General features: G+C 45.3%; 1 protein-coding gene across 2 annotated transcripts in view; it reads left to right on the forward strand.

The window, feature by feature from the left end:
• Nucleotides 1–913: 913 nt before the first annotated feature.
• Nucleotides 914–12,586, forward strand: part of DHRS7B (dehydrogenase/reductase 7B) — an 80,141-nt gene continuing 68,468 nt past the window's right edge. The window contains exon 1 of one of the 2 annotated variants that reach the window (XM_089691560.1): nt 914–1,093. In XM_089691560.1, the coding sequence (XP_089547686.1) occupies nt 1,074–1,093 (20 nt within the window). In that variant the 5' untranslated portion in view covers nt 914–1,073. The remainder of the gene's footprint in view (nt 1,094–12,586) is intronic. The other variant, XM_089691543.1, reaches the window with a different exon arrangement.

Consider the following 12,586-nt stretch of genomic DNA (forward strand, 5'->3'; position numbering starts at 1 on the left):
CAAGCATGCTTTACTGCATATACAGACTGATTTTACTGTTGTAGGTTTAGGAACACTTTAACTTCTGCTTTCAACGTAGAAAATGTGAGCACAGCAAAACTAAATCCTACCGTTAGAACCTAATTAGGTCAGCATGACACAAATAGTGGAAGGTTTGTTGATGTCCATGCAAATGAGGCCTTTTATATGCCTGTAGTCCCTGGTCCAAACTGCACAGATCATTGTAAGGCCTTGTTCACACGGGGCATGTGAATCTGCTCCATGCATCCCCATGAGGGTAGTCCTGCAGCTGTCAATTGGGACGCAGCAGCTGCATGGACATAGTCGCTACTTCCAACGTGGCAGCTGTGAGAGAGCACGACCCTGTAGGTACCCATGAGTTTGAGGCCATGTTGCTGCATGGCTGTCACTGTGGGAACAGCAACCGTGTACATGCAGCCACTGGGTCCAATCACCTCACATGCGATTACTTGCATAGGGATGCAGAGAACACCTGTACATCACTGTCCCTCACACAAAACACTGATGCATACAGCCTGTGTGAAGGAGGATTTTGGAAGGACAGCGCTCAAAATCCGTCCGGCTGCCTAACTCCAGTAACCAAAATCACATGCACTACATAGGCCTTCCAGTAGGGGGAGAGAATCATGTTTGGAGGCCTCCTCACACACTCTGCGGTGACCTTGCGATAAAGCGCTAGTGGCAGCACAAAACACGTCTGATAACGGAGATGACAGGAAATGCGTCAGTTCCAAACGACATCCTACACACTGTAAACACAATACCACTGCGATAATCCACTAAGGCCGCTACACAGAACCCTGCCTACCGTCTGCAATTACTGAAACCAGACCGCAATCACACAGCCTAATTCATCTACACACCCAAAACTCCCGCCCGATAATAAACGACGTTACGTGCTTACGTCAGATGAAAGGCTGTGTTGTTTGACCACGTGAGCGCGACGTCACCCGCTGCGTGTGCTGCTCTTTGACACCTGGTTGCAGGTCTATTCCTATGACTGTGTAGTGTGCTCAGGTGGTGTTCGTTAGGTTGCCGCGCTGTCTGTGTGAATGGTGCTTGCAGTTGTCAGGTAAGCCGTTACCTTGCTGCAATCAGTGCTTCATCTACTCAGGTGCAACATGCAACTTGTGTGTGCTCTTTACTGATGGTGAGTGGTATATGAGAGGCCAAACGTTGTGGAAGGAGCTTACAACCTATTCCAACATTGTCCACACGGTCTGTATTTTATATCTGTTCAAGGAGCTTAGACAATGCGCACAAAATACTACAAATGTGAAAGACTTCAAGAAGTGGTAAGAGGGTATGTTAACCACTTGTCCTCCAGAGGATTTACCCCCCTTCCTGACCAGGCCATTTTTTGTATTATAGTTTTATGACAATTGCGCGGTCATGCAACGCTGCACCCAAATTAAATTTATGCCATTTTCCCCACAAATTGTGCTTCCTTTCAGTGGTATTTGATCACTTGTGCATTTTTTTTGTTTGTTTTTTTGCGCTATAAACAAAAGAATACCGACTTTCTTGAAAATATATATATATATTTATTTTTTGCTATTAAATATGTCTAGTAAAAAAAATGTTTAAAAATCAAATTTTGGCTACATGTCTTTGCTAAAAAAATATGTAAATTGTTTTATGTGAAAGTTATAGCATCTACAAATGGCAGCATATATACTGGAATTTTTATTTATTTTTACTAGTAATGTGGACGATCAGCGACTTATTGTGGGACTGCAGTGTGCATTCTGACACTGGGTAGGATCTTACTAACTGCCACTGACTTCCCCAGTGACACTAATACAGTAATCAGTGCTAATAAAAAGCACTGACACTGGGCAGGAAAGGGTTAATGTCTGGGCGATCAAAGGGTTAACTGTGTGCTGTGTTACTACATGTACTGTGTGTGTGTTTTACTAGGGAAACAAGCTGCTGTGTATTGTTGAGCAATACAAAGCAGCCTGTTCGTGCTGGCAGGGGAGAGATCTGTATTTACATACAGACCTCTCCCCTGTCAGCTCCACCGATGATTACCGAGTCTCGGCCAAGAATCAGCGATTGAAATGCCAAGGAGCCAATAGCAGAACAGGTAGGGTGCACCCTACCTGGAAATACATAATCGCGCATATATACTGTGAAGGAAATAAGTATTTGATCCCCTGCTGATTTTGAATGCTTGCCCACAAAGAAATGATTAGTTTAAAAATCGAATGGTAGGTGTATTGTAACACAGAGACAGAATAGCAGCAAAAAATTCAAAAGAAATGCATGTCTAACAAATTCTGCACTGATTTGCATGTTCATGAGGGAAATAAGTATTTGATCCCCTATCATTCAGCAGGATTTATGGCTACCAGGTGTCTTTCATACAGGTAACAAGCTAAGATTAGAATCAGTCTCTTAAAGGGAGTGCTGATAATCTCATTTTGTTACCTGTATAAAAGACACCTGCCCACAGGAGCAATCAATCAGATTTTCCAAACTCTCCACCATGGCAAAGACCAAAGAGCTGTCCAAGGATGTCAGGGATAAGTTTGTAGACCTACACAAGGATGGACTGGGCTACCAAGCTATCGCCAAGCAGCTTGGTGAGAAGGTGACAACAGTTGGTGCAATCATTCGCAAATGGAAGAAAAACAAAACAACTGTCAGTCTCCCTAGGTCTGGTGCACCATGCAAGATCTCACCTCGTGGAGTATCAATGATCATGAGAACAGTGAGGAATCATCCCAGAACTATACGTGAGGATATTGTTAATGATGTCCAGGCAGCTGGGACCACAGTCACCAAGAAAACAATTGGTAACGCGCTACGCCGACAAGGATTGAAATCCTGCAGTGCCCGCAAGGTCCCTCTGCTCAAGAAAGCACATGTCCAGGCCCGTCTGAGGTTTGCCACTGAACATCTGAATGATGCAGAGGAGGACTGGTTGAAAGTGTTGTGGTCAGATGAGACCAAAATCGAGCTCTTTGGCATAAACTCAACTCGCCATGTTTGGAGGAGGAGGAATGCTGCCTATGACCCCAAGAACACCATCTCAACTGTCAAACGTGGTGGAAACATTCTGCTTTGGGGGTATTTTTCTGTTAACAGACACAACAACTACACCTCATCAAAGGGACGATGGACAGGGCAATGTACCATCAAATCTTGGGTGAGAACCTTCTTCCCTCAGCCAGGGCATTGAAAATGGGTCATGGATGGGTGTTCCAGCATGACAATGACCCAAAACACATGGCCAAGGCAACAAAGGAGTGGCTCAAGAAGGAGCACATTAAGGTCCTGGAGTGGCCTAGCCAGTCTCCAGACCTTAATCCGATTGAAAATCTGTGGAGGGAGCTGAAAGTTCGAGTTGCCAAATGTCAGCCACCAAACCTTAACCCCTTGACGCCGACGTAACACAAATATGCGGCCTCACGGACTTGGGATTTTTTCCGTGGGGCCGCATATTTGCGTACCTGTCTTTGTGCTGGGAGCGTGCCGCTCGGCGCGCTCCCAGCACCAAGACCGCGGTGTCACTGAGAGCCCCGGGTCCCGTTCTAACGATCGGGACCCGGGACTCCCGATTCCGGGTCACGTGATCGCTGTGATAGCCTCTGATTGGCTATCACAGTGATCAATCACTGTGCAGCCCGGCCCCCTTGTTTTCTCTCTCTCTATGAATGGAGAAGAGAGATACATTGTATCTCTCTAACTCCTGACATAGAGAGAGAAAAAAAAAGTTTGTAAAAAAAAAAAAAAAGATAAATAAATATTAAAAAATAAAGAAAAATACCTAGATCAAGGTTTGATCTAGTTCAGTACCAGGGTTAGTGTTTGGGTCAAGGGCAAAGGTCAGGGTCAAAGGTCAGGATTAAAAAAAAAAAAAATTGGTATCAGTGCCAGTTAGTGTTAGTGTTAATGTCAGTGACAGTGTGTTTTATGTAAAAAAAAATAAATAAAAAAAAAAGACAAAAACAAAATGAGCACTGTTGTTTCTGGGCTGTACTACGGGTACAAACAACAAATAACATACACATATATGGTATCGCTGCGATCGTCAAGAACTGGAGAATGTATTTTGGGTTGTTCTTTGGTGGTAGGTTATGGTCGTAACAAGAAACACACAGTTAAATTTAAAAAAATGATTTTTTTTACTATTTTGGCCCAGTTTTCCTTTAATAATAAAAAAAAATTAGGAGCTATCCATGACCATTTACCACCAAATGAAAGCCCAATTTGTCCTGAAAAAAACAAGGTATAATCCACCTGGATGTACAAAGTAGTTGTGACGATATGTACGGTTTTACTAACATGTCAACGTTGCAGAATTGTGCTTGGGCATTTAGATTTGTTTTACCCTTAGGCGTGAAGGGGTTAATGACTTGGAGAGGATCTGCCAATAGGAGTGGGTCAAAATCCCTCCCGAGATGTGTGCAAACCTGGTGACCAACTAGAGGAAACGTCTGACCTCTGTGATTGCCAACAAGAGATTTGCCACCAAGTACTAAGTCATGTTTTGTGAAGGGGATCAAATACTTATTTCCCTCATGAACATGCAAATCAGTGCATTTCTATAGAATTTTTTTGTTGTTATTCTGTCTCTGTGTTACAATACACCTACCATTCGATTTTTAGACTGATCATTTCTTTGTGAGTGGATGAACATTCAAAATCAGCAGGGGATCAAATACTTATTTCCTTCACTGTAAGTTGAGGGGTGAAAGTTGGAGAAAACGGGCTGCTCCCACAAAGTAATTCAGACCCTGCTACAAGCCAGGAAAACATCCACTAATACCTACTATAAGATCTGGCAGAAATTTTCATACTTCATGGAAATTAACCATTAAAACTTGGGGTTCATGACATTCTCCTGCCTGGTCTGATAAGTCTCGATTTCAGCTGTGACATTCAGAGAGTAGGGTCAGAATTTGAGATAAACAACATGAAAGCATGGATCCATCCTTGTATCAACGGTTCAGGCTGGTGATGGAGTAATAGGGTGGGGCATAGTTTCTTAGCATACTTTGGGCCCCTTTGTACCAGTTGAGCATAGTTTAAATGCCACGGCCTACCTGAGTATTGTTGCTGACCATGTCCATCCCTTTATGACTACAGTGTACCCATCTTCTGATGGCTACGTCCAGCAGCATAATGCACCATGTCACAAAGCTCAAATCATCTCAAACTGGTTTCTTGAAGATGAAAATGAGTTAGTAGCTTGGTGAGAAGGTGACAACAGTTGGCGCAATCATTCACAAATGGAAGAAACACAAAACAACTGTCAGTTTCCCTAGGTCTGGTGCACCATGCAAAGTCTCACCTCGTGGAGTGTCAATGATCAGTGCCCGCAAGGTCCCTCTGCTCAAGAAAGCACATGTCCAGACCTGTCTGAAGTTTGCCACTGAACATCTGAATGATGCAGAGGAGGACTGGTTGAAAGTGTTGTGGTCAGATGAGACCAAAATTGAGCTCTTTAGCATCAACTCAACAACAGCCGTGTTTGGAAGAGGAGGAATGCTGTCTGACCCCAAGAACACCATCCCAACTGTCAAACATTGTGGTGGAAACATTCTGCTTTGTGAGATGTTTTTCTGCTAAGGGGACAGCACCGCATCAAAGGGACAATGGACGGGGCAATGTACTATCAAATCTTGGGTGAGATCCTTCTTCCCTCAGCCAGGGCATTGAAAATGGAACGTGGATGGGTGTTCCAGCATGACAATGACCCAAAACACACAGCCAAGGCAACAAGAGTGGTTGTAGAAGAAGCATATTAAGATCCTGGAGTGGCCTAGCCAGTCTCCAGACCTTAATCCAATTGAAAATCTGTGGAGGCGGCTGAAAGTTTGAGTTGCCAAACATCATCCACCAAACCTTAATGACCTGGAGAGGATCTGCCAAGAGGAGTGGGCCAAAATCCCTCCCTGTGATGTGTGAAAACATGGTGGCCAACTACAGGAAACATCTGTGATTGCCAACAAGGGATTTGCCACCAAGTACCAAGTCATGTTTTGTGAAGGGGATCAAATACTTATTTCCCTCATGAACATGCAAATCAGTGCATAATTTGTTAGACATGCATTTCTTTTGAATTTTTTTGTTGCTATTCTGTCTGTTACAATATACCTACCATGCGATTTTTAGACTGATCATTTCTTTGTGAGTGGGCAAACATTCAAAATCAGCAGGGGATCAAAGACATATTTCCTTCACTGTACATACCCTCAAATCCAGAACTTCCAGATGAGGATGGATGTAGTTCCCCTGGATGAGCAGATTCTGCAGCTTTGGGAGAACTAGAGGTTTGCAGAGAGGGTCAAGAGCGTGAACCATGGCCTCTTTGTCCAGGAGGGACTTGCCGCTAGAACGGTCACTTTTTTTTTTTTTCCACCAGGTGTTGAAGGAATCTCAAGATCAGAGGAACTGGGGGAAAGCCATACCCCCTCTTGAAAATCCATGGTTGGGCTAGAGCATCCACTCCCGCGGACTCCTGGGAAGTATATCTCGTGAAAAACAGGGGTGTCTTGGCGTTCAGTGGGGATGCAAAAATATCTATCTGAGGGTGACCCCACTTCTAACAGATCCGCTAGAATACTTACTAATTTAGAGACCACTCATCGTTTTTGGCAGCGTCTCTGGAAAGAAGGTCCACTAGTAGATTCTGAAACCAGGTTCCCCTCTTCTCTAGATAAGATCAGGGCTACTTCTTTCAACAAAGATCTGCTGTGTTTTCTGCACTGGTTCTGAAAATAGGCCACTGCTACCCTGTTGTCTCACTGCAGCAAGAGTAACTTCCCTCTGAGATGAGGGGCCAAGTGGGAAATGGCCATCCAAGCAGCTCTCAGTTCCAGGATGTTGAAAACTGTATTTGATGTGTTGAATCATTCTGCAATTGCACTGGGCGCTCCAACCCAACCGACCCGACTGGGTATAGGGTTATAACCTTTTTTTTTTTTTTTATGGTCGAACTGGATGGACTTTTGTTTTTTTTCAGCCAGACTAACTGTGACTTGCGTCAAATGTAAGAATGATCCAGGAGGAGGGGGTCAAGGTGGCAGTAGTTTTGAAGGTTTTGTGATCTTGTCCATTATCACAGACTAGACTTAATTTCCAGAGTTATAATCTGCTGTGACCAAGAATTCTTCCTGCATTGGGATAAAACCCCATGTTAGAATGTTCGATGATGCCAGCGAGTCCACTTCACCATCCGAATTCAGGAGGAAAGAAACCTCGGAGACTTAGCCATTCTGATTCACTCTGTATCATCACTAGTATGTGCTCTGGTGGAAGTGATACTGACTGTCCCTGGATGTCGAATAGGACTCCGAGATATACCATCCATTTGCATTGGAATAAACTGGCTTTTGGTGAGGTTGATCAGCCATTCAAAACAGATTACAGTATTCATGATTTCGTGGTGATGGATCCTCGGTCTCTGTTCTGAGACAGGATTAGAATGTCGTTCAAATAATGTTGTACATGAATTTCCCTCTCCCGAAGGGGAGTTAAGATTGCTACTAGAACCTTTTTGAAGGTTCTGAGCACCATCGAAATGCTGAAAGGTGGACACTGGAACTGCAGGTCCAATTTGTCCACTTTGAATCTTGGATAAGATTGGAAGTTGCGATGGACTGGTATGTGCAGATAAGCATCTTGGAGGTTTATAGAGACCATCCTATCCCCAGGCTGGATGGCTAGGGTGACTGTATTGAGAGATTCCATTTTAAAATGTTCTAAGAGGAAGAATCTGTTTAGCCTTTTCAAGTCTTCAACCTCCCCACTTCTTGTGCACTAGAAATGCCAGGGAATAAAAGCCAGAGAATTTCTCTGACTTTGGAACTGGAATCACCGCCTGTTGAATGAAAATCTAAACATACTGGCTTAGCGCATTAGCTTTTCCTGGGGTGGACAAAGCCTGAAATTCCAGAAATGGCCTTGCTGGATCGTGGAGACCACCCACTGATCTGTACAATCCTCCACTAAAACCCGAGTGAATGGTCTGAGGCGAGCAGAGCACCCACCGGACTGACTTGGGTGCGCATGAAATAAAAATGATTTTTGTTTTTCCTGCATAGAGGATGATGCCTTCAACTTTTTCATTTTTAAAACCGTGGCCTGTGAACTTTTCTAGCCCCTCTTGTATTCTCTGCCAGGCCAATATGTTTTTGCTGGAATGCGGCTCTTGACGCCAACTTTCTCCTATTTCTGTCTTTGGATATAAGGCCACTCTTCCCTCCAGTGACTCTAATGATTACAGTGTCCCGTTTTTTGCCAAATAGTGCCTTGCCATCATGGGGTATACGACCCCAGGTTTGTTTTGAAGAGAGGTCTATGACCTTAGTCCTGGCTTCCTTCTTCCTGTGGTAGAGTATAACATCGATCTAGCAGAGCACTTCAGAATATCCTATGGCAGCTTCTGCAACAAAATCTGAGGCTAGCGTCAGTTCATCCAAGGCCTTGATGATCTGATCCAAGTCTATACCTTGTCTAAGGGCCAACTCTGGTTGCTCTTAGTACTGAGCTCAGAGCCACTGTCAGGAATGGACTGGCCAGCAATGGTGGGACTCACCTGCCTTTTGATCTGCAGTACCAGGGCTGGTCAGCGGATGCTCCCAGCAATCAGAGACTCAACTTTGCAGCCAGCTAACACCTGGAACTGATTATGCTGGGGTATTTAAGGGATGGCCAGACCCACAGACTCGGCCTTGGTGTTGTGTTTGTCCTGGGCCCTGTATCCTGTGTCTGTCCTGCATCCTGTTTCTGAACCGCTGCTGACTTCTCCTGCTCTGATCCCGGCTCGCTCCTGACCATCCCTCTGCCTGACCCTCTGTACCACGCTGCTTGCTACCTGTTCTGATCCCTGGCTTGTGACCCTGACCATCCCTCTGCCTGACCCTCTGTACTACGCTGCTTGCTACCTGCTGAACCTGGCCTGTGACCCCGATCAATCTCCGCTTGCTCCCCCTGTACCTACCTGCCCTATTGATATTGACCCGGCCTGCCTGACGACGCTTGCTTGTATGTACTGTTATCTGTGGGTGGTTGGTTTGGTTTGGTTGCACTGTATTATGTTTTAATATTGCACTGCGTTTATGTTTGTATTGTTAGTGTTAATAAATTATATTGTTTATAACATATCTGAGGTCTGCGTTTCCCTGCGTCAGCTACACACCTCTGGTCACACCTGGGAGCCCTGACAGCCACAGCTGGCTTGCAGGCTCTCCCTGCCTCTTGATTATGTCTTCTTCAGACCACATTCTCTAAAGGTAGAGTTCTATTCCAGGCCAACTTAATGATCGAGTCATCCACTGTAGGCATGGAATCAAACAGCTGGGTGTCTGTATCCGCTAAGGAATATAGTCTGTGGAATCTATTATGAGCAATCAGTTTGTTTTACACTTTTTCCTCTCATCCAACACAAAGACTTTAATTTCCTCCATCAGCAGGAATGTTGGAGATTTCTCCTTTAAATAAGGAAAATACCTCTCTAAGGGACCGCCTGACAGCACCTCTATCAGTCCCCCGGTAGAGCCTCCCCAGCGTGCGGAGTCTAAGCACCGGAGCACTTGTTCACCAGGGCCCCTGATGGTGGGGATGGACTTGGAGTGCTCCGGTACCAGGTCGCAACTACCAGGTATCTCCAACAGGGGTAGAGGAGTCTGACAGGGGCTCCAGGGAGCTAGGAGTCTGATGTAAGGGAGCCTAGTGATCCAACCTCCTAGAGGACAACCTCCTAGACTTAAGAGGTTCCATGGTCTCTTCCTGTTTGTATTGCTTCCTTTACTACAACTACGAAAAGCTCAACTATTGCAAAATCAAAGGAGGTGGGACTTTCTTCTGAGGTGTTCTCCTCTCCCTCAGAACTTGCGTCAGAGTTCACTTGATGTATGGGTGTATCAACAGGCTTCTCACTTGAAGATGGGCTGCCTGTGGCATGAGAGAGTGCTAATTCCCTAATCGAGTCCTTGATCAATTTCTTCATGGTGTCTGTTGACTCTTGTTTCTCTTTCTCCTTATCCCTGGTGACTTCACATGACTCGCACACCAACCTCTCAGGGAGGGCTTCCTGTCCGCAGACCCTTTAAACTTTATCTCCCAGATGAAAGGAAATGCGTGGCGGACTGAAATGTCCTAGAGGTATGAGATGACTTCTACAATCTGTGTGATGAGTGAGAAGACCACTGCTTATGTCTCGATCTGCCTTGACTGTCCAATCTTCTGCAGGGTGAATAGTGGTGCAGGCTGCAAAAAGTGTTCCATCAAGCTTGCCCAATGCGCTTTTTATTTTTTTATTTTTTTCTGGCTGGGCTTCATCATGAGCGTACTGGAGGGGCAGAGTGGTACCAGGAATAGTACATACAGTTCCTGATATGAGGCAAGCCACCTTCATACTGTAATGCTGGAAGTGGTATGTATATACACTATATATTGCCAAAAGTCTTGGAACACCCCTCCAAATCATTGGATTCAGGTGTTCCAATCGCCTCCATGGCCACAGGTGTATAAAATCAAGCACTTTGGCATGCGGACTGCTTCTACAAACATTTGTGAAAGAATGGGTCGCTCTCAGGAGCTCAATGAACTCTAACGTAGTACCGTGATAGGTTGCCACCTGTGCAGTAAGTCCATCCGTGACATTTCCTTGCTAATAAAGGTCAACTGTTAGTGGTATTATAACAAAGTGGAAGCAACTGGGAACAACAGCAACTCAGCCACAAAGTGATAGGCCATGTAAAATGACAGAACAGGGTCTGTGCACAGAAGTCGCAAACTGTCTCCAGAGTCAATAACTAAAAACCTCCAAACTTTATGTGGCTTTCAGATTACCACAAGAGTGCATAGAGCGCTTCATGGAATGGGTTTCCATGGCCGAGCAGATGCATCCAAGCATTGCATCACCAAGTGCAATGCAAAGTGTCAGATGCAGTGGTGTAAAGCACCCCGCCACCAGACTCTAGAGCAGTGGAGATGTGTTCTCTAGAGTGATGAATCATGCTTTTCTGGCAATCCGATGGACATGTCTGGGTTTGGCGGTTGTCAGGAGAACGGTACTTGCCTGACTGCCTTGTGCTAATTGTAATGTTTTTGGTGGAGGGGGGGATTATGGTGTTGGGTTATTTTTCAGGGGTTTGGCTTGGCCCCTTAGTTCCAGTGAAGATAACTCTAAAGGTATCAGCATACCAAGACAATTTGGACAATTTCATGCTCCCAACTTTGTGGGAAGAGTTTGGGGATGGCCCCTTCCTGTTCCAACATGACTGTGCACCAGTGCACAAAGCAAGGTCCATAAAGACATGGATGAGCGAGTTTGGGGTGGAGGAACTTGACTGGCCTGACCTCAACCCGATAGAACACCTTTGGGATGAATTAGAGCAGAGACTGAGAGCCAGGCCTTCTCGTCCGACATCAGTGCCTGACCTCAAAAATTAGTTTCTGGAAGACTGATCAAACATTCCCATGGACACACTCCTAAACCTTGTGGACAGCTTTCCCAGAAGAGCTGAAGCTGTTATAGCTGCAAGGGGTGGGCCAACTCAATAATGAACCCTACAGACTAAGACCGGGATGTTATTAAAGTTCATGTGCGTGTAAAGGCAGGTGTTGCAATACTTTAGGCAATATACTGTGCTTGCGTGATGACGTTATCACGTCTTCTCTTGGGCCGCCCCCCACCGGTGGAAAAGCCGGACTTAGCCGGTGAGCAAAGCACCGCAAGCATCTAGAGGAGGAAGGCATGTTGATGAGAAGGTCCCTGTGGTTGCTCATGGTGGTATGACGGTGATGGTCGTGGCCCTCTGCTCCCGGTGACATTTTCCAGATCTAGACAGTAGCCAAGAGGTGACAGCACACATAGGAAGAGCGAAGGAAGGAGAGAGAGCTTGTCTCCTGTGATCTCCCTTTTGCCCCCAAAAAGACCCACAGAAAATTAGGGTCTCCCCTACTCATTGGCGCATTTAGCAGCCCATGTAGCAGGACCTCACTACAGGAGAGCTTGAACCTGTAATGGCTACACCAAGACGGTGTGGTAGCGGATGATATGCGTGATCTTGCAGGCTTGGGGAGAGAAAATAGAATGGAGTCCAGTCTTTCTTTTAAAGAGTTAATGTGGTCCTGTGGGTTGGTTGTGGGCGGATCAACCAACCACAGGTACGCGGCCATGTAGGCACCAGGAAAAAACAATACCAAAAACCTTCCTGCAGATACAGCCATAATCCTGGTAAAACTGCTTTCCATTCATACCGTGTGTGTATAAATGTATATGTATGCTGGATGGGAAGTGGTAAAATTAAAAGAATCAGTGACAGTTTCTGCTTTGATCTGTGCTGGACTTCTGTTTGACATCTGTACCAGATCTTGCACATGCACTGGATGAGATCTGGTGCTGCTTGGTATTATTTAACAACAAGTTGCAAGATCATGTGGTGCATGATATGCAGAAAAAAGGGGTCATGTGATTGTGCTAGATCTTTAGCACTTTACGCAGAAGTAGCTAGATCTATGCTGTCCACTGGGGGCTCTAATCGAGGGGTAATCTGTACTTATTAAATGGAATCTGTGGCAATGAGAGAGGTGCTGGGTCCCT

Source organism: Staurois parvus, unplaced genomic scaffold (genome assembly GCF_062004578.1).
Source record: "Staurois parvus isolate SC_StPar_1 unplaced genomic scaffold, SC_StPar_1.0 ptg000022l, whole genome shotgun sequence".
In the NCBI taxonomy this organism is placed as follows: domain Eukaryota; kingdom Metazoa; phylum Chordata; class Amphibia; order Anura; family Ranidae; genus Staurois; species Staurois parvus.